At 39.9% G+C, this 20495-nt stretch overlaps 1 protein-coding gene across 1 annotated transcript in view; it reads right to left on the reverse strand.

Annotated features, from left to right (window-relative positions):
* Positions 1-1010: 1010 nt before the first annotated feature.
* LOC127448597 (cytoplasmic protein NCK2-like) overlaps positions 1011-20495 on the reverse strand; it is a 111294-nt gene continuing 91809 nt past the window's right edge. Inside the window, exons 3-4 of the mRNA XM_051711263.1 lie at positions 6779-7563; positions 1011-5542 (exon numbers count right to left, since the gene is read on the reverse strand). Coding sequence (XP_051567223.1) covers positions 5348-5542; positions 6779-7563 — 980 coding nt within the window. The 3' untranslated portion in view covers positions 1011-5347. The remainder of the gene's footprint in view (positions 5543-6778; positions 7564-20495) is intronic.

Consider the following 20495-nt stretch of genomic DNA (forward strand, 5'->3'; position numbering starts at 1 on the left):
CGTGTGCGTAAAGATTTCAGCTGCACGTGTTCAGATCTGCGCACGCATGTGCAGAAAAGAACTCGCGCGTGTGTTCAGATGCGCGTGGGACCTGTCAGGACTCACGGCTTTGTTATTTCTGCTCGCGACTTGTTAATTTGTGTGCACAATCATATTTTTTTGGGGGGGGGATTTGCAAGTTCTGCAGGTTTACATTTTACGTGCAAGCTTTGTCACGGTGCTCACACTGTTGTAATTCACTTGCGCGCTGTTTATGCGCTTGCGCTGTTTTGTCCACCATTTAATGCCATAGAGGACACTCAGTATACTGCAGCCTTCAAAGGATGCATCCTACCTAGTGCGCAGCCTTCGAAACAAGACACAGCCATTGAGCTATTTACACACCAATCTATTGAGTCTGGGGCCACTTGGCGGAAACTTGAGTTGACAGAAACTTCACTTACCCTCTCAGACTGTTTTCACTCCACCTTGCCTCTGTTGTTCATGTACATGTGTTTATATGCACATGAAAACAATTGGATTTTTGTGATACATTGAACATTGTTTAAAATTTCTGATTTAAATGTCACCATGGTAACGTTATTTTGCTAGCTAACATGCATGAGAATTATCGAGAATATCTAAATTGCAAGAATAATTTATGAGTATTAAAAGTCTCAGGTATTGTAGAATGGGTTGAAAAGTAGAAAATAGGGGCTTAAAATAGTAAAAATGGATTAGCAATTTTTTTCTTTTAACAAGTGGTCAGTAGGAGGTGCTTAATCTTCAGAAAATGCTGATTGTCAATCAGGAAGTCAAACTAAATATTTTGAGTAAAATTGTGAAGAAAAGTTGGGACATGTTTAATTTGCTTGAAACCTGTACTGATATCTGTTTTCTTTTCTTTTTTTTTTTTTTCTAGCACTAAACATTAAATAAACATTCAAATTAAATAGAAAAATATTGTACAAATTATTAAAATGAATAAAACAACAACAACAGTAATAATTTTGGGATAAAATGTTGGTTTACTGAATAAAGTTAACAATATTTGTAAAAATTGAGAACAATGAAATTAGGCTTATTTATTTGTCCTCCCTTCTTTCTGAAGGGTCCAAATTATGTTACTTCTTGGGTGTTAAAAGAATGTATGTTTTTGGTTTTTTTTTTTTGTCACAGGGTTGCACACAGAATTGTGAGAAACAGCTTGTAGCAAGATCCTGAGTTCCAGGGATTGAGGAAGCGTGAGACGGCGATTCCAAAACAGAAAGTCTCTTTTATTCAATGCAAACACGTTCGCTTCGATGTGCAACGGTACAGCTCACACTCAAATAATTCAAGATTTTTAATATAAATAATAATGACGGCAGCAGCCAACACACACAAAGCATGTCAGCTGGGCTGTCTCCTCTCCTTAAAAACCCCCGTCACTCCTCACTGCAACTCAAGACAGGTGTTAAGCACAGGTGGAAATCATTCACCACTCATCAATTAAATATCAATCGTTAGATAATGTCAAAATTATGACATTGTTTTATGTTTTTATTTGTTGAATACAGTTGAGGATCAAGGTCAAGACCTCTGAGGTGGGACAGGTGAAAAATCACAATTTTAAAGAGGAGGATACAGACATTTGATGAATTTAAAGCTATCTACATTACTTTTAGTGCTAGGTTAATCGTATGCTAGATAACATGTCTTATAGATCTAACAACCAAAAAACATGGGATTTTTTTTTACTTAATGCTTTAAAAAAAAAAAAAAAAAGTTATAGGACACAAAACTAAACTGTATTTGTGGAGTGTGCCTGTTGTTTGTATTCCTAAGTGTTCCAGTGTGTTTATTAATTTATACATGGAGTTATATTATAGCTTTTTGTAACAAAAAAATAACATTTAATAAAGCAATAAGGTACGCAATAAGAATAATCGGTTAACGCAAAATAAAAATACTAAAGGACGCAAATGTTAATTGAAGTAATATTTCAAAAGTAAAATCATAAAAAAAAAATCATATCTTTACACTAAAATATACTGTGCTGTGAAAAAAAAAGTGCCCCCTTCCTGATTTCTTCTATTTTTGTGCATTTTTCATATTAAATTGTTTTAGATCTTCAAACAAGATATAACATAAAACAAAGGCAACCTGAGTAAACCAAAAAATACAGTTTTCAAAAATATATATATTTTATTAAAGGAAAAAAGTTATCCAACACCCATGTGAAAAACATACTGCCCCCTTAAACTTAATAGCTGGTTGTGCCACCTTTAGCAGCAACAACTGCAGCCAAACGCTTCCGATAACTTGAATCAGTCTTTCACAATGCTGTGGTGGAATTTTTGCCCACTCTTCTTTGCAGAACTGATCTCTTTCAGCCACATTGGAGGGTTTTTGAGCATGAACTGCCCGTTTAAGGTCCTGCCACAGCATCTCAATTGGGTTCAAGTTAGGACTTTGACTAGGCCACTCCAAAACTTTAATTTAGCTTCTTTTGAGCCATTCAGAGGTGGACTTACTCCTATGCTTTGGACCATTGTCTTTCTGCATAATCCAGTTGTACTTGAGCTTCAACTCACAGACTGATGACCAGATGTTCTCCTGTAGGATTTTCTGGTAGAGAGCAGAATTCATGTTTCCCTCTATTATTGCAAGTCACCCTGGCCCTGAAGCAGCAAGGCATCCCCACACCATCACACTACCTCCACCATGCTTGACCGTAGGTATGATGTTTTTTTTGTGTGGAATTCTGTGTTTGATTCACGCCAGATGTAACAGGACCCATCACCCAAACAGTTCCACTTTTGACTCATCAGTCCAGAGAGCATTCTCCCAAAAGTTTTGAGGATCATCAATCAAGGTGTTTTGGCAAAATTCAGACGAGCCTTAATGTTCTTCTGTTTTAGCAGTGGTTGTCGCCTTGCAACTCTTCCATGAATGGCATTTTTGGCCAGTGTCTTTCTGATAGTGGAGTCATGAACAGTGACCTTTATTGATGCGAGAGAGGCCTGCAGTTCCTTGGATGTTGCCCTTAGCTTTTTTGTGAGGAATTCTGGAAGGTCAGCCACTTCTGGGAAGGTTCAGTACTGTGCCAAGTGTTCTCCATTTAGAGATGATGGCTCTCACTGTGGTTCTTTGGAGTCCCAGAGCCTTTGAAATAGCTTTGTAACCCTTCCAAGACTGATGTATTTCAATCACCTTTTTCCTCATCATTTCTGGAATTTCTTTTGACTTTGGCATAGTGTGCTACTGGGTAAGACCTTTTAGCTAAATTCATGCTGCTGAAAAAGTTATATTTAGGTGTTTATTTGATTGAACAGGTCTGGCATTAATCAGGCCTGGGCGTGTCTAGTCCAGCTGAACCCCATTATGAATGCAGTTTCATAGATTTGGGGATTTAGTAACTAAGGGGCAAATACTTTTTACACAGGCCCAGTTGGAATTGGATAACTTTTTTGCTTCAATAAATAACATTATCATTTCTATACTTTATTTTGTGTTTACTCAGACTGCCTTTGTTTTATGTTAGATTTTGTTTGAATTGTTGAAATATATACAAAAACAGAAGAAATCAGAATGGGGACAAATACTTTATTCACAGCACTGTAGTCCCTGACAGTAAACAGAACATTGCTTTGCAACAAAAATAATGCTCATCTACAAAGAAACTTGGTGAAGAAGTCATAGCTGTGCTTTATCATAAACAAAGCATGGCTATTGACTGTTCAGCTTCCAGGACCGAAAATATCTGTTTTATCATAAAAAAATAAAAAAATAAAATAAATGCATTAACATTTTTTTCTGGCACGAAAAAAAAAAAGCTCTTAGTGTTTAGCCCTTTTGTTGGAAAAATTAGAAAGGCAAACAGCGCTGAAGGTTTTTTTTTTTAGTTATTCTGAAAAACCTTTATTGAACAAAATATTTAAATTCTCACCACACTGTTTTCAATACTGTACTATAATGCTGGATCAAAACGATTCATATATGCGCCATATCTTCTTTTAATATATATATATGTGTGTGTGTACACAGTGGAAAGAGGAATTAAATAACATTGCTCAATAACATTCAGACAAACTTAAAAAAAAAAAAAAAAGCTGAAAACCCCTTGACCAACGCTCTTATTGGCAAATAGAGTAATATGACAAAAGTTAAGAAATTAAATCATATTTTTGCTTTTATACACTTGAATTAGTGTTCACATGTGTGTTACTGTGAGCAGAGAATATGCATTTTGGTGAGGTGCAATAAGACATCAATAGTAGCAGAACAGGAAGTGGGTGGCACATCTGGTTGAACGGACAAACATTCAAACTCTCTCCTGGGCTACAGAAAATACTTTTTCTTAAAAGCTACTATCCCTCTATTTGCTCCCCTCTATTCTGAGGCATTCATCTCCCTTTATGAAGCACCCTGATTCTGAAGAAACCCTGAATTGACTAGGATCCAAGAGAAATACCTGGAAAGCTGTATATGTTCACAATGTGAGAGCAAAGAAGTCCAAACAGTGTCTCCATAAATGCTGGGCGGACTTCTACATGCAAAACAGTCTGTATAAAGTCTCATAGGATGGGAGAGCACAGCTTTATTTCAGGGTGAACCCTGATAAAGTCATCTGATCTATAAGTTTGAAACCAGATTCAGATCATGTTATGTATTAGGCATATGAAGTGTGGACGTACATGGAGAAGTTGCGTGGCCTTGAGTCAAACTCTCTGAATGGAGACATCCCATCTGCTGGGAGCTAAATCACACTCATTCTCCACATGGTCTCTTTCTCTAATGGATCAAGATTAAGACATGCACATGACTCCATTCTCCACTACTAACTCAGTACAAGAGTTACAAATATGACCATCCTCTAAAAGTGGATCACTTGCCGTTTGGGCTCTTTTTGTGGGCAGAAAAAGGTAAAAATGTATACAGTATAATGTGGATTAAGGTGATTGATTAACACTGTTTTACCAGCAACAGGAAGAGCCAAAGAACTGTTCGACATAAGCCAAGAGAGAGCTACAGATGTTGCTTAGTGAAGATGGCATTATATCCTGTAACAAAACCTCAAAAAGTGGCTATAAATTGCTTTTTAAAAAACAGGACATACAGGTATCAGGTAGCCAGTAATATATTTCTGTTTAAAAGAGCGATAAGTTGCTACTGCTCTCTATAAGACTGGAGGCAACAGTCTCTAAAACATTCAAGAATCCTTGAAGTTCTCGGAAAAGGAGCTTCCATCTTCTCCGTCACTCAAGGTTTCAGTGGAGCCCCAATAAAGAGACAGGCGGAGTATGCAGAAAAAGAGGAAATGGATAGGGGAGACAAAACAGAGGTATAGAGGAGAGAGGTAATGTCTGTTGAACAAATGCTGATTTCAGGCGAGAGGCTTGACCAGGTAGAGTTTGTCTCCTTGCTCACTCGTGAAGATGGGCGCTTTCTTGTAGTGCTCGACCAGCTCATTTATACTGCTAAAACGCCGTTGACCAATGCAATACACTCCATCCTGCAGCTGCACCTTGAAGTGCTTGTTCTTTCCCACTGCCTTCAGAGAAATTGAGAAATCACTAGGCTGAAAAAAAAAAAAAGAGAGACATTGAGTCACATTGGTAGAAGAGTGTCATGCTGTTGCTTTCCATGTCTAAACATCAGATGGCAGCATTTACTCATCTAAAATAAGGACAACAAGTCCTGGCAACACAGCCGGGATAAGATCAATAGAGCTTGATCCAATATGAAACACAAGTGCTTGTCCACTTACGAAATTGAGCTAATTTAAGGAAAAGATCTTTTAATTATTTTATGTTAATTTATCATTTATGCGACTTCCCTCTTTCCCGACATTACAAATATCAACTGAACTAATCCTTGGTCTGATTCTTGATATCAGGGGTCTTCAATGTTTTTAAGGCCAAAGACCCCTTAGTGGATAGAGACTGAGCAGACACCCCCTGTTACATTTTGTATCAAATTAAGTGTTGAGTGATTAAGTCTGGCAGTAACATGCATACAGTATAGTACCTTATTAATGCATTTACATACTTTTGATGCTTACCTTGCAAATCTGTTAAAATAATAATTATTTATGTACATTAACTTGTACATCACATTTTTATTTTACTTGTGGGAGGGACAACATTTAGCTGATGTTCTTAGCTGAAGTAGCTTCTTAATTTTAACTTTGGTTGAAGTTAATATTGTAATTGTTTAAAGTTTATTTTTATTTTTTACCACTAAATTTAGTTTGTGATCAAACAACAATTGGCGGACACTCTGTTGAAGACCCCAGCTCAATATTAAGGATCCGCAATATTGTTGACGAAAAGTGCAATTTAAATTTTTTCTTCTTAATCAATGTTTCTGTTCAATCCATGCTTACAAGAGCACAAAGCAACAAAAAAGTATAGTGTGTATCAGGGTGAGCAGAACACTAATAACAGTTTTGTGAGCCGGTGCATTTGTGGTGTAGGTTAAAGCCACAAATTAGAGGCATATACAGCACTACGTGAAGACAAATTCTGGTTAGAATTCAAGATTGTGCAAGTTTATGCAGCACTGTTCAAATTGGTCTGTGCCATGCTATCAATTCAATAGGTCCAGCAAGCAGATCCGCTCTGCGCTATCCAGTGGGTTGTGCAGATAATTGGCCCACGCTGTGTGGTTCAGTTGGTAGTGCATTTTCTTCCCACTTTGACCCATATGGCTTCCCATACATTTCATTACTAAATAATGCTGTCACTACGAGGAGAACTACTGCAAGTGGTAATTTGGCATGCAGATGCAAATGTTCAAAATCAGTTAAACTTACTGATGACTCGCTGTCTCGTATCAGAAAGTCCCCCTCCATTCCTCTCTCATTAAGTGCACACTCTGCTTGGTGCCGTGTCACACTACCATAGTACCAATCCTTTCCTGCAAATTTGCCTGTATGTGAGGGCCCTGTGTGGCTGATGTGAATTGAACCATGACTTGACCCTAGGCCCTTCCCTGCTGGCCCATCACTTAGCACCACCACATAGTTCTTGGGCACAAGACCGACTATGCCGTGACTGTTTTTACATCTCCACCACTCTGGGTCATTCTCCGGCTTCTCCAAAACCTCCATAGTCTCACCCTTTTCAAAGTTCAGCTCTTCCTCTGTAACTGAGCTGAAGGGGTACAGAGTTTGGACTACATGAAGAACAGAGCTTCCTGAGCCCCCTGGCCGGCCGTTTGCCATCGCAGCCCCTTGCCCCACCCTCAAGGATCGGAAGCCACCCAACGTGTCCCTGAAGACCCCATCATGGTCTGCGAATCCCACCTCTTCTTGGACATAGTTGGATGGGAACCAACCGACACGACCGGCATGGCTACCTCTCCACCAGCCATCGCTGCACTTCTCCATGACGACCACCCTCTCCCCTTTAATGAGGCTGAGTTCATCTTCCCGCTCTGCTGTGTAAGAGAACTTCACTAGTGCGGGAATGTTCAGGTCATAGATCCTTTCAACTCCTCCACCTCCTCCTGCGCTTCCATTAGATGGGTACTCTGCCTCTGTGCTGGGTGTGGGAGAGGGATCACGGGCACTAGCCTTCCTTTTTGTTTTTCCCAGGCCTGAAAGGAACAGAGAGAGGCAGTACAGTAAAAGAAGGGGAGAATCTGGGAAGAAGCTGTCAAAACAGAAATAATAAGTTATTCATTAGAGTCTTGAAATACCATTAATCCAATGAATCTTTAAACCAATTAGTCTAACATTTCCAAGCAAATGTTTTCACCAACCATTCAATACATCTCAAATTAACATGCTTTTAAGTTGCATGAATTAAATAGCCTCTTTTTTTATTACAGTGACCCAATATTAAATTAATTAAATACACTTATTATAGAAACCTCGCATATCTCAGGTCTGCCACAGACTGCCAAGCACCCCTAATTTCCCTGATGTCTTAAAGCATTACATTTTCACCTACTACAATAAAGCACCTATACTTCAGGGCAGATAGAGGTTAACTTGCACATGCCACGAAATTTGACTCAGCAGGCTTTACTAGAGGCCAAGTAACAAAGTAAATACTTAAGTCCTGGGGGTGCAGTGGCAACCATAAAAAAGAGAGCTCAGGAATTGATGACTTTCGTACTCAGCTTTAAAGAGAGAGGGGATTACTCCGATCTGGTAATCTAACTAAGGAATACATAACCTAAGAAACAGACAAAAGTGAGAGCACAGAAACATGCATCTCATACTGTAAATACACAGACACGATTGTTTACTGACCTCCTGATGTATATTGCACACTAAATTGTAAAGTGTGGTGAACCACAAGCTGGTGAACCACAAGCTCCAATCAGATTGCATGACAGCAACAACTTCTGGCTGTCAGGGTGTACCAGTCTGCATGAAAACAACGTTGCATTTACAGTGATTGTGAGCAAGAACTTATCACTGTATTTGCCAAAGTTTGCCTGGTTATTGGCATTAAATCTTTGGAAGATGCTCAGAGTTTAGTTGAAGGCACTTAATAGCAAATTAACCAAATATCCAATAGCAGAATACTATAGTCTGCTTTGTTTTCTGAGTTGTCTGTGAAATAATCAGTCCTTATTTCTTTTGAATGGGCAGAAATATTGATCTCTAATATTTTTTCGATGTTCTTTACAACCATTCACATAGACGACCGCAATATCTTTTCATTTAATTTTATTCACAGTAGTCTGTTAATGGGGTAGAATCCATTTCAAATAAACCTGCCCCTAAATGGCAAGACAAACTGTGTTTGGTCATTTTACATATCAGTCAGATGGGCTATTCTTTCCTAAGTGGATGGATCTTGGCCAGAATAAGCTGCCATGTGGTCTTGCTATGCGTGATTAGCACACAGGTAAAACAGGAGTTCTGTCTCTACTCTTGTTCCTGCCTCCTCAACTGATCCCATGTGGCTATGTGAAGTCCACAAAAAAAGAAAAACTCGCACACATACTCACTGCTCCAACAAAAACTTTAATCCAAAACCATGTGGTTGTTAACGTTTCGACTCATGTCGAGCCTTCTTCAGAACATTACAACAAACTTTGTGATGTCAATCACCAAACATCTCATGGTTCCCGCAGGTGCTCGCTATTTGGTGTTAGTGACTCCACACATTTAGATCTCCCAGGGTGGATGTAGACAACACAGAGACTTGTATAAATATGATTAAAATCGACATCATAATACGCACCAATAAACCATATATACTGTGCCTATACATATACATAAATACTCATATACATACACACATGCATATACATACACACTGTATATCCACACACACACACATATATATATATATACAGTATATACCTCCACAGACATACACATATACATACATGCATGCATATAACTGGGTCTCCAGATTATATACAAATATACATCCCTCTACACATGCACATACAGTATATCCAGTTCTCCAATATATACAGTACTGTGCAAAAGTTTTAGGCACATAAGATGTTTCACAAAAGCATTTGTCTTAAGATGGTTATTTATATCTTCAGCTTTAGTGTGTCAATAGGAAATATAAATGTTAGACTCCCAAACATTACTTTTGCAAATAGAAAAGATTAGAATAGAAGAACAGGGAGCCCTGCAACACATGTTATGGCCCCCACAATGCCCCCCACTGAACATTGTGTCAATCTGAGATTACATAAAGAGACAGAAGCAATTGAGACAGCCTAAATAGATAGAAGAACTGTGGCGAATTCTCCAAGAAGCTTGGAAGATCCTATCTGCCAACAACCAAGAAAAACTGTGTCCAGGTGTACCTAGGAGAATTGGTGCTGTTTTAAAGGCAAAGGTGGTCACACCGAATATTGATTTAGCTTTTTTAAGTTTACTGGACTTTGTATGATGTTAATTGATAAATGAAAACAATTTATGTCATTATTTTTTAAGACATCCTCACTATGCAACATTTTTCACAAGTGCCTAAAACGTTTGCACAGTACTGTATATCCTAATCCATTCATCAAAGATACACCAATACAATTTTATTTTTATTTTTTGTCAAAAATTAATCAAGGCCAAAAATGTAAAGAAAAAATCTGATGTTAAAATCCTCATTTAGACCATTTGGAGAGAGTGTCCATTGTATAGACAGTCTTATTCTGTATTGTATTCTTATTGATAATGTCTTATTCATCTCTGGATTACACATCGGAGAACAGCAGCACTTCATCAAAAGGCAAAGTGAGTTTTTTGGATATTCACAGCAACAACAGATTTCCACCTCTGCAGCAGTCGGAGAGGTAAGAAGAGGCCCAACACATGCAGCCCATCCCAAGAAAATATAATGAACCTATCCCTCAAAAGTTATGTGAGGCGCAACACTCTACAAAAAGGACTTTTGTTTGTTCCCGCCACACAATGTCGAGTCTTTGAGACTAATATAGACTTTCAAAAGTTTTTCCTGAATCTCAGTTTAAAAGAATTATTTGTATCTTCCTCTTCCCAACAGGGGCCAGTCCAATGGTGATGGGGCCAATGATAACCCCATCTGTTTCAGAAGATCTGCAACCTATAGAAGGCATTGTGCCCTCTTCCCAAGTGTTGCCACCTTTGAGGACTGAGACTCTTTTTCGAGGTAAATCCTCATTTATTCCAGCTTCTTTAGAGACTTACTGCAGATTGGTAGAACGGGACATTAATTCAGCTATGCATGAAAACAAGTTTGGAGATTTCAGGGTTTGGAATAATATGTCTAATGTAGAGAGACAGGGTATTACTGAACTTCAGCAAGACAAGGATATTGTGATCCGCCCTGCAGATAAAGGAGGGGCAGTAGTTTTACAGTCTCTAATTGATTATGAAGATGAAATTTACAGACAATTAAATGCTGAAAAATGTTATAAAAGAATTTCTGCAGACCCCACTGGTAAATTTAAAGAAATTATACATGACATGTTACATAAATGTTTGGACGATGGTGAAATCACTAAGAAAGAGTTAGATTTTATGAAGATTGATCACCCTATAAAACATGTTATTTACACATTATAGAAGATACATAAATCATTAACTCCTCCAATTCCAGGAAGACCTATTGTATCCTTGATTGGTTCATTAAATGAAAATATTTCTAAATTTGTGGATTTTTTTCTTAAAACCTTGTGTACAAAAATTGCCCTCTTATACACGTGACACTGGTGATATGCTTCTGTTACTTGACTCCTTGGAATTTATAGAGACAGATTATATACTTGCCACTTTAGATATAGAAAGCTTATACACTAATATACCACACACAAAGTGTTTTGAGGCATTAGTATATTTTCTTCAACGTCAAAGATGGGAAGCCTTACCTAGTGTACACTGTTTGTGATCACTGGAGAAAATACAATTACTTTATGTACAGCAATGAATATTTCCTTCAAATATCCGGGACAGCCATGGGTTCAACTATGGCTCTGAATTTTGCCAACTTATATGTTGATTTATTTGAAGAACAGGTCATTTTTTCTGGGCCAAATCACTTTTTACGATATACTGTATTAAAGTGTGGCGTCGGTATATTGATGATTGTTTTATTTTATGGACTGGTTTAATTGATTTTTAAGTGTGGGTCTTGTGCTCAATGCAATTTTACACATAAATGTCAATTTTTTTAATCATCCTAGTACAGGTAAAACAAAATTACATCAAGGGTGTGATTAGTTGTAATACGAATAATGCCATTTATTTTTTTAAATGTCCATGTGGTTTGGGATAAGTAGGCAAAACTAGGAGACCTTTGAAGACTGGAATAGGAGAACATCATACTAATATATGCACTTATACTGTCAATTGCCCGGTGGCAATGCACTTTCAAAAATTTAAACACCCAGTTTCCAGGCTTAGATACTGGGGTATAGAGAGAGTCAGCATCCCATGGAGAGGAGGGAAACCTTTCTGTAGGGAAACCTTTTGGATACATTTTTTACAGACACTATCCCCAAATGTTCTAAATGAGGATTTTAACATCAGATCTTTTCTTTAGATTTTTGGTCTTGATTAATAATATATATTTTTTTATTTTTAACTTGAATTGGTGTATCTTTGATGAATGGATTAGGATATCTATATTGGAAAACTGTGGATATATGTGTAGTGGAATGTATATTTGAATATAATATGGAGACCCAGTTATATGCATGTATGTATATGTGGATGTATGTGGATATATATACAGGTGCATCTCAATAAATTAGAATGTCATGGAAAAGTTCATTTATTTCAGTAATTCAACTCAAATTGTGAAACTCGTGTATTAAATAAATTCAATGCACACAGACTGAAGTAGTTTAAGTCTTTGGTTCTTTTAATTGTGAGGATTTTGGCTCACATTTAACAAAAACCCACCAATTCACTATCTCAAAAAATTAGAATACATCATAAGACCAATAAAAAAAAACATTTTTAGTGAATTGTTGGCCTTCTGGAAAGTATGTTAATTTACTGTATATGTACTCAATACTTGGTAGGGGCTCATTTTGCTTTAATTACTGCCTCAATTCGGCGTGGCATGGAGGTGATCAGTTTGTGGCACTGCTGAGGTGGTATGGAAGCCCAGGTTTCTTTGACAGTGGCCTTCAGCTCATCTGCATTTTTTGGTCTCTTGTTTCTCATTTTCCTCTTGACAATACTCCATAGATTCTCTATGGGGTTCAGGTCTGGTGAGTTTGCTGGCCAGTCAAGCACACCAACACCATGGTCATTTAACCAACTTTTGGTGCTTTTGGCAGTGTGGGCAGGTGCCAAATCCTGCTGGAAAATGAAATCAGCATCTTTAAAAAGCTGGTCAGCAGAAGGAAGCATGACGTGCTCCAAAATTTCTTGGTAAACGGGTGCAGTGACTTTGGTTTTCAAAAAACACAATGGACCAACACCAGCAGATGACATTGCACCCCAAATCATCACAGACTGTGGAAACTTAACACTGGACTTCAAGCAACTTGGGCTATGAGCTTCTCCACCCTTCCTCCAGACTCTAGGACCTTGGTTTCCAAATGAAATACAAAACTTGCTCTCATCTGAAAAGAGGACTTTGGACCACTGGGCAACAGTCCAGTTCTTCTTCTCCTTAGCCCAGGTAAGACGCCTCTGACGTTGTCTGTGGTTCAGGAGTGGCTTAACAAGAGGAATACGACAACTGTAGCCAAATTCCTTGACATGTCTTTGTGTGGTGGCTCTTGATGCCTTGACCCCAGCCTCAGTCCATTCCTTGTGAAGTTCACCCAAATTCTTGAATCGATTTTGCTTGACAATCCTCATAAGGCTGCGGTTCTCTCGGATGGTTGTGCATCTTTTTCTTCCACACTTTTTCCTTCCACTCAACTTTCTGTTAACATGCTTGGATACAGCACTCTGTGAACAGCCAGCTTCTTTGGCAATGAATGTTTGTGGCTTACCCTCCTTGTGAAGGGTGTCAGTGATTGTCTTCTGGACAGCTGTCAGATCAGCAGTCTTCCCCATGATTGTGTAGCCTAGTGAACCAAACTGAGAGACCATTTTGAAGGCTCAGGAAACCTTTGCAGGTGTTTTGAGTTGATTAGCTGATTGGCATGTCACCATATTCTAATTTTTTGAGATAGTGAATTGGTGGGTTTTTGTTAAATGTGAGCCAAAATCATCACAATTAAAAAACCAAAGACTTAAACTACTTCAGTCTGTGTGCATTGAATTTATTTAATACACGAGTTTCACAACTTGAGTTGAATTACTGAAATAAATGAACTTTTCCACGACATTCTAATTTATTGAGATGCACCTGTGTGTATATATATATATATAAATACATGCGGATATATGTATGTATATGCATGTGTGTATGTATATGTATGTATATGTATAGGCACAATATATATGGTTTATTGTTGCGTATTATGTCTATTGTAACCATGCTTATATAAGTCTCTGTGTTGTCTATATCCACCCTGGGAGATCTGAATGGGTGGAGTCACTAACACCAAATAGCGAGCACCTGTGGGAACCACGAAATGTTTGGTTTGAAATTGACATCACAAAGTTTAATGTAATGTTCTGAAGAAGACTCGACATGAGTTGAAACATTAACAATTACATGGTTTAGAATTAAAGTTACTGTTGGAGCAGTAAGTGTGCAAGTTTTTCTGTTTTTGATAGTATAATTTTTTTGACTCGGCACCTTACAAAGTTTGTTTTGGTGTGTGTGTGTGTTCTTACAAACGTTATGTGAATTGCACAATCAGAAGCTTTACGTGTGTGCAAGTGTGCTCAGAAACAGAAAGTGTAGTGAGGTGTTAAAATTGATCTGAGACCTGGAAGCTCCTTGCAGACTCCAAACCCCTGCTTTCTGTGAGCAACTCGAGTGCAATGGGCCTCCCATTGCTAAAGAGGGGCCCTGACCAATGGCGCCTCTTTAGCAGACATCTGCAGAGCAGCGGGCTGGGCAACACCCAACACCTTTGCAAGGTTCTACAATTTGCACATTCAATCCTCCTGACAAGACAGGGAGAGGTGGAAGGGGAAGACAAGAATGCACTGAAAGAACTAATTCTGACATGAGCTGACAGGAGAAAGAGAAGACAATCTGGCAAGCAATGACCCACAGAGTAACAAAGACATGGAGATGCAAAAGAACGTTTGATGCCTGCCACAATTCTCTAGGAGCCCATCAAATGAACTGCAAAGCTTTCACACATGCATGCATGCTTGCACACGAGCATATACGCACACAAACAACGCTAGCATGCCTCAGCACTAACAAATATGTAACGGGGCTTTTCCACTGCATGTTACGGCTCGACTCGACTCTGTTCGCTTTTTTGGGGTTTTCCACTGTGGATAGTACCTGGTACCTGGTACTTTTTTTTAGTACCACCTCGGTCAAGGTTCCAAGCGAGCCGAGCCGATACTAAATGTGATGTCAAAACCCTGCAGATCACTGATTGGTCAGAGAAAACCGTCACTACCAACATCATTGGATTTGCAACAAGGGACATCAACCCACTAGTTTTAAAGTTGCAACAGTGATAGCAGTATTATTTGTTCATGCGACTTTCTATTGTGAAAAGAAATGGCTGTTCGCAAAACCACGCCGTGGTCAGTAAACGAGGTGCAGACGTTCCTCTCATTAGTAGCCGAGGAGAGGATCCAATGAGAGCTGGATGGGGCGACACGAAACGAAAAAGTATTTCAGGAAGTATCACAGCTGTTGGCCGCACATGGCTACCACCGGACCTACCAACAGTGTAGGGAAAAGTTACAAAAACTAAAAAGTGACTACAGAACCATAAAGGACCACAACAGCCAGAGTGGTTCAAACAGAAGACAGTGGAAGTGGTTCAACCACATGGACGGCATCTATGGCAATAGACCGGCAAGCAATGGGAGGGAGAGTGCCCTGGACTCGGCCAAGTTGTTGTTGGAGTCCATGATGGAGGATGGTACGTTTTGTTGCGTTAACTCTATATTCTGCTTGAAAGCTTCACTTTATTTAGTTGACCAGCTACTGGAAAGCTTGCTTCTAAAACAACCAGGGCAATTTAACTGTTACAATTGTGTAAAATCACCATGCAACAATTGCTTTATGCAGCACAATGAGCTAGTAGCTAACAGCTAGTGGTCGTGCTATTGTTTATGGTCAGTAATGTTCTTGAGTTGTTGTTGCTAGTTTGTTTTGTGTCGCAGTAATTTGTGCAATACAAGCAAATTGTACAAACTTTCTGTTTCAGATTTCTTGAGTGATCAGAGTTCTTTAATAAGAGCCCCTTCTCCTTGTAATGACGCCTCAAGTTTCACGTCGGTGCTAGCAGCGTCAACACCAGCACGGCCACCAACACCACCAACCTCCAGCACCAGCATGACACTGGAGCGTGTGGTCACAGGTATGAAATATGGCGAACACTCATGGCTGCAAATCATATTTTTATGTTAAGCTTACCTAATGCTTGACTCATGACTGTTTGAATGCCTGAAATAATATAGGATATATCATGAATTCCATATAAGAAGACAAAAAAAGAGGCCTGCCTTCTACCATTCCTCAACTCTTGGGTCCTTGACCACTGAAGTACACCTAACAGGTATTTCCTCTAGGGATGGCTACACTACACAATAACCTGGAAATACCTCTAAATGAAGGCTTTCTGATGTGAGAATTAACCTAAGATGTTTCCTGACTTCGAAGTAAGATAATAACCCTTAGCAGAGCATACGATATGATAGGAATTGGCACAAGCACCAGAGAAATCGGAAGTGACACCAATGATAAATCATAAAAACACACATTTGCTTGAATTTTTTGGTCTAATTTCAAACAAACCACAGTAATCAAAATCAAGTAACATCCACAAACGTGCAGAGAAGGGGCCTTGTGATTGGTTATGGTGTCATTTTCAGAATCAGACAGACAGCTATTTGCATGAACACTGTACATGGTTACTTTTAATCTGGGGAACAACAGCACTCAACACTCTGTAGAGGATTAAGGGGCGTTCAAACAGGACACATTCTTGTGTTCAAAAAACATTGAGCTGCAGCGCAACTAAATGGAACATAACCCAGGGGTTTTGAGACATGTTTATAAAAGTTTAGAACTACTAAATTTGTATTTAATAATAAATATTTAATTTGACATGGCATCTTAAAAACATGACATTCACTGTTCAAGGCGCTGTAAAAACAGCAAGATGTGATGTACGCCAATTTGACCTATGTACATAGACTAACCACCCCTCAGAACTTCAGTACTCAGTTGATTTATCGGAGTACTCCAGTAAAACAGAATGAAAATGTTCATCCCAACAATAAGGAGGAGTAACCTGGACTGCAATCAAGGACAGTTAAGAATCAATCTTCCAGTTCAAAGGGAGCAGAAACTTTTACTTATGCTAGAACATGTTGGCTGAGAGTGGCGTGTACTTCTGAGGCTCCGTCTGACAGGGAATGAAGACTGCAACACAAACAGAACAAAGACCTTCTGAGAGATCTAGAAATAGAAGCACGTCCCACCACCAGTGACACATATGTGAGAGGAACGCCTGAGAAGGCTTACAAAAGGAAGAAAATGAAGATAGAAAATATCTGAAAACTGTGTACTAGTTGTCTTTGAGATGACACAATGTAAAAACCCCTGAGAGGGATGAAGCATTTAACTTAAGTTGAGGATATGTGAAAAACTGCTCTGGTCAATCTCAAGTGACAAAAATATGCCACACCAAACTACTAAAAGTAATACAATGATGAAAACTCCCTGACGACCATTCCAACACAACCAGGAACGCGTATTCATGCACCACTCCATGAAGGCATTCACATAACAGCACATACACAAGCTTTCCAACTCCGTACTTCATTTACACTTCAAGGCAGGGCTGAACAACTGCAGCTGCCACAAGAACTACCCATTAACTCAAACTTTGGGACAGCATTCACCTCTACACCTACTGCTTGCCTAAGTCTTCTGTCCAAAATCAAGCTGACTTGTTAACATAAGATTATCCAACCATCACTGATGTAATAATGGTGCTCTCCTATCATTATGCTGTCCATTAAGCAAATTCCAACCACAATATTATCAAGTATGCTTTTATTCAATTAACTCCCCATCTTGGATTGTAACCCACAGTAAACCTGTAGGCTTAATTTACCATTCATTAAGCCCTGCCTCTATTAGGAAAATGAAATGTTATACATCAAGAAGGCTTTCAGAGAGAGACTGTTCCTTTCATAGAACATTTCAACATTGGCATGTCACAGAGATGAGCTATTTAGAAAGAGGTGGAACCCTCAATAGGATCAGTTGAAGGAACAAGCTAAAACAAATCTAATGAATAAAATGGCGAGATCACATGATTGGCCAGTGTGAGGAGGCAAGAAAAAGGTGTAGCCTCAGACCAAAACTACAAACAAATTGCAGCGGCTTCTCCCCCTCTTGCATTGGTGAAGTGCAGAGAACGCCCCTGGGTGCTTCAGCAGCTAAAACAGTATGTTCTTCCTACTGAAAGAGTATATTTTCCCTTCTTAAAGAGTGGCATTAACGGAGAGCATCTTTTTAAAGATGCCTCTCCGTTTGTGTATATTTCCTGGTTGCGGCCCCAGGAGGAAGCAGACCCAGCCTTGGCGTTGCTGTGTCCGGTGCGTGCTTTACGCATCTATTTGGATCGCACGCAGAGCTTTAGAAGCTCCGAGCAGCTTTTTGTCTGCTTTGGTGGTTAACAGAAAGGGAGCGCTGTCTCCAAACAGAGGGTCGCCCACTGCGTCATTGACGCATGATGGCATATCACGCTCAGGACGTGCCGCCCCCTGTGGGGCTACGAGCCCACTCTACTAGGAGTGTGGCGGCCTCCTGGGCCCTGACCAATGGCGCCTCTTTAGCAGACATCTGCAGAGCAGCGGGCTGGGCAACACCCAACACCTTTGCAAGGTTCTACAATCTCCGGGTTGAGCCGGTCTCGTCCCGTGTATTGTCAGGTACGAGCAGGTAAGTTCTGGGACAGCTGACTGGGTGTACCGCTTGCATAGCGCCTTTCCCCTCCCCCGAGGTGAAGACGTGCGCTTTGACTCACAGTCGTGTTCACAAAGTTGTGATCCCTGGATGACTTTCCTCCTTAGCCCTGTGGCAGACGAGTTTGCGGAGAAACTCGCTGCCGGCCCAGTACATTTGCTAACTAAGCCCTGTATTGGGGTAGGTGCTCCACATGTGCTGGTTCCCCATAGGTGACCCCATGTGATATATCTTCCGCTAAATCGTTTCCCTGTCAGTAAACTGCATCTTCAGAGGTTCCTCTGCCCCCGGTCACTGTGTTTGTAGAGCTCCTCCCCCCTCGGGTAGGACCTACCATAGGACTTCTCCACATGTCATACTTCCGACAAGACTCGGTAAGACCATGTGGCGTATTTCCACTCAAAATACCCCCCCCCCCCCCCGGGCGGGGTGTGGTCTCTGCGGTGTCTTCCCCTTGGGAGTGACACCCCCCCCGACATAGACACTTATGTCCCCCAGTCGGTAAACAAATTCCACTCTTTTTGGGGAGAAAAGAGAGGAAAAGAGGCCACGGTTGGGCTAGCATGTCCCTATTTTTTGGGTAGTCGACTTGTCCCCGAAGGGACAGTTCGACGCTCATAAGAGCGTTGGGGGAGGTTACATGATGGCCTGGTGCGCTGGCACACAGTGGTCTGCCCGTCTCGCACCGCCAGTCCATGTAACACAGTTCAGCTTATTGTGGCGTTTCGTATAGGGACCCCTAGTGTCAGTACATCGACACAACGTCGAGTGAGTGACAGATAGGGAACGTCCTGGTTACTTTCGTAACCTCTGTTCCCTGATGGAGGGAACGAGACATTGTGTCCCTCTGGCCACAATACTAAACTACCCGCTGAAATGGCTGGGACCTTGTCTCGGCTCCTCAGCACAAAACCTGAATGAGTGGTTGCGAGCCATTTCCTTTTATGTCCGGGGGAGTGACATGCAAATTCCACTCGCCAATACCCATTGGCCTTTTTCCAAAATCAGAGGTGTTTGGGGCTCCCAAGATTGACCCCTAGTGTCACTACGTCGACACAACGTCTCGTTTCCTCCATCAGGGAAGGGAGGTTACAAAAGTAACCAGGACGATTTCTACATATTTAACTTCAAATATGTAAATCAAATATTAAAATAGGAATATATGATTTCCTTTAGGCTTTAAAAACTTATTTATGACATGAAAAATAATGTTTTAAATATCAAAACATTTCTAAATCCTTCAAATATGTCTTTCTTTTTGGTCTACTTTAGTTTTGCTCAATTTGAGATTTACTCTGTTATTTTTGGAATTATAAAATAATATATATATATATATAAGTTCCGGTCCTCAAATCTGATTGGACGAGAGATGTTCTATGAGTACTGATGTCTCAGCACATCAGCACTCGGACGCTTCACTGTTTGTATCACTCCGCTTGTGTTTGTGGCATTCTAAACTAAAGTGTAAGAGCAGCACATGTGTATAAAAGAGCTATGTGTGTTCTTTCATTTTTCTCTGTGACATTAAAGACTTTAGCCTGCAGGTGGCGAAAAAAGACCAATTTTGTGTGTAATATGATCCAGTTGAGGTGATGTGCCAGTCAGGTCAGTCTGTCAGTGTTTTCATTCATCTACAATCCGTGAACACTGGGATTAATACTACAATATTAAAGATGGGAAATAGCTTTAAACAGCTTTAAACTGACAACTTCAGCATTAAGGCTCATCACAACTGAGAGACAAAACAGACTGATTAATTACACAAACTCAAGGTGCTTACCTCTTACCGCAGTTTCCACATCGGAGAGGATATACTGTTCAAAATGGCAGAGGAGATTGCAGTTTCTATAGTGAATGACTCTTGCACACTGGCTGCCATGAAATAGGGAGGAATACCCCCGCTCAGACGGCTATTTTTCCACTGAGAAAATAGGATGCATTTGACCAAAAATAAATTATCTTCAGAAAGATGACTAACACGCTGCAGCATCTGCTTTAGAGTCGTGACTAACTCAGGTAATCACAAACAATCCATCTCTCTCT

The sequence above is a fragment of the Myxocyprinus asiaticus genome, chromosome 11, assembly GCF_019703515.2.
Source record: "Myxocyprinus asiaticus isolate MX2 ecotype Aquarium Trade chromosome 11, UBuf_Myxa_2, whole genome shotgun sequence".
Lineage (NCBI taxonomy): Eukaryota > Metazoa > Chordata > Actinopteri > Cypriniformes > Catostomidae > Myxocyprinus > Myxocyprinus asiaticus.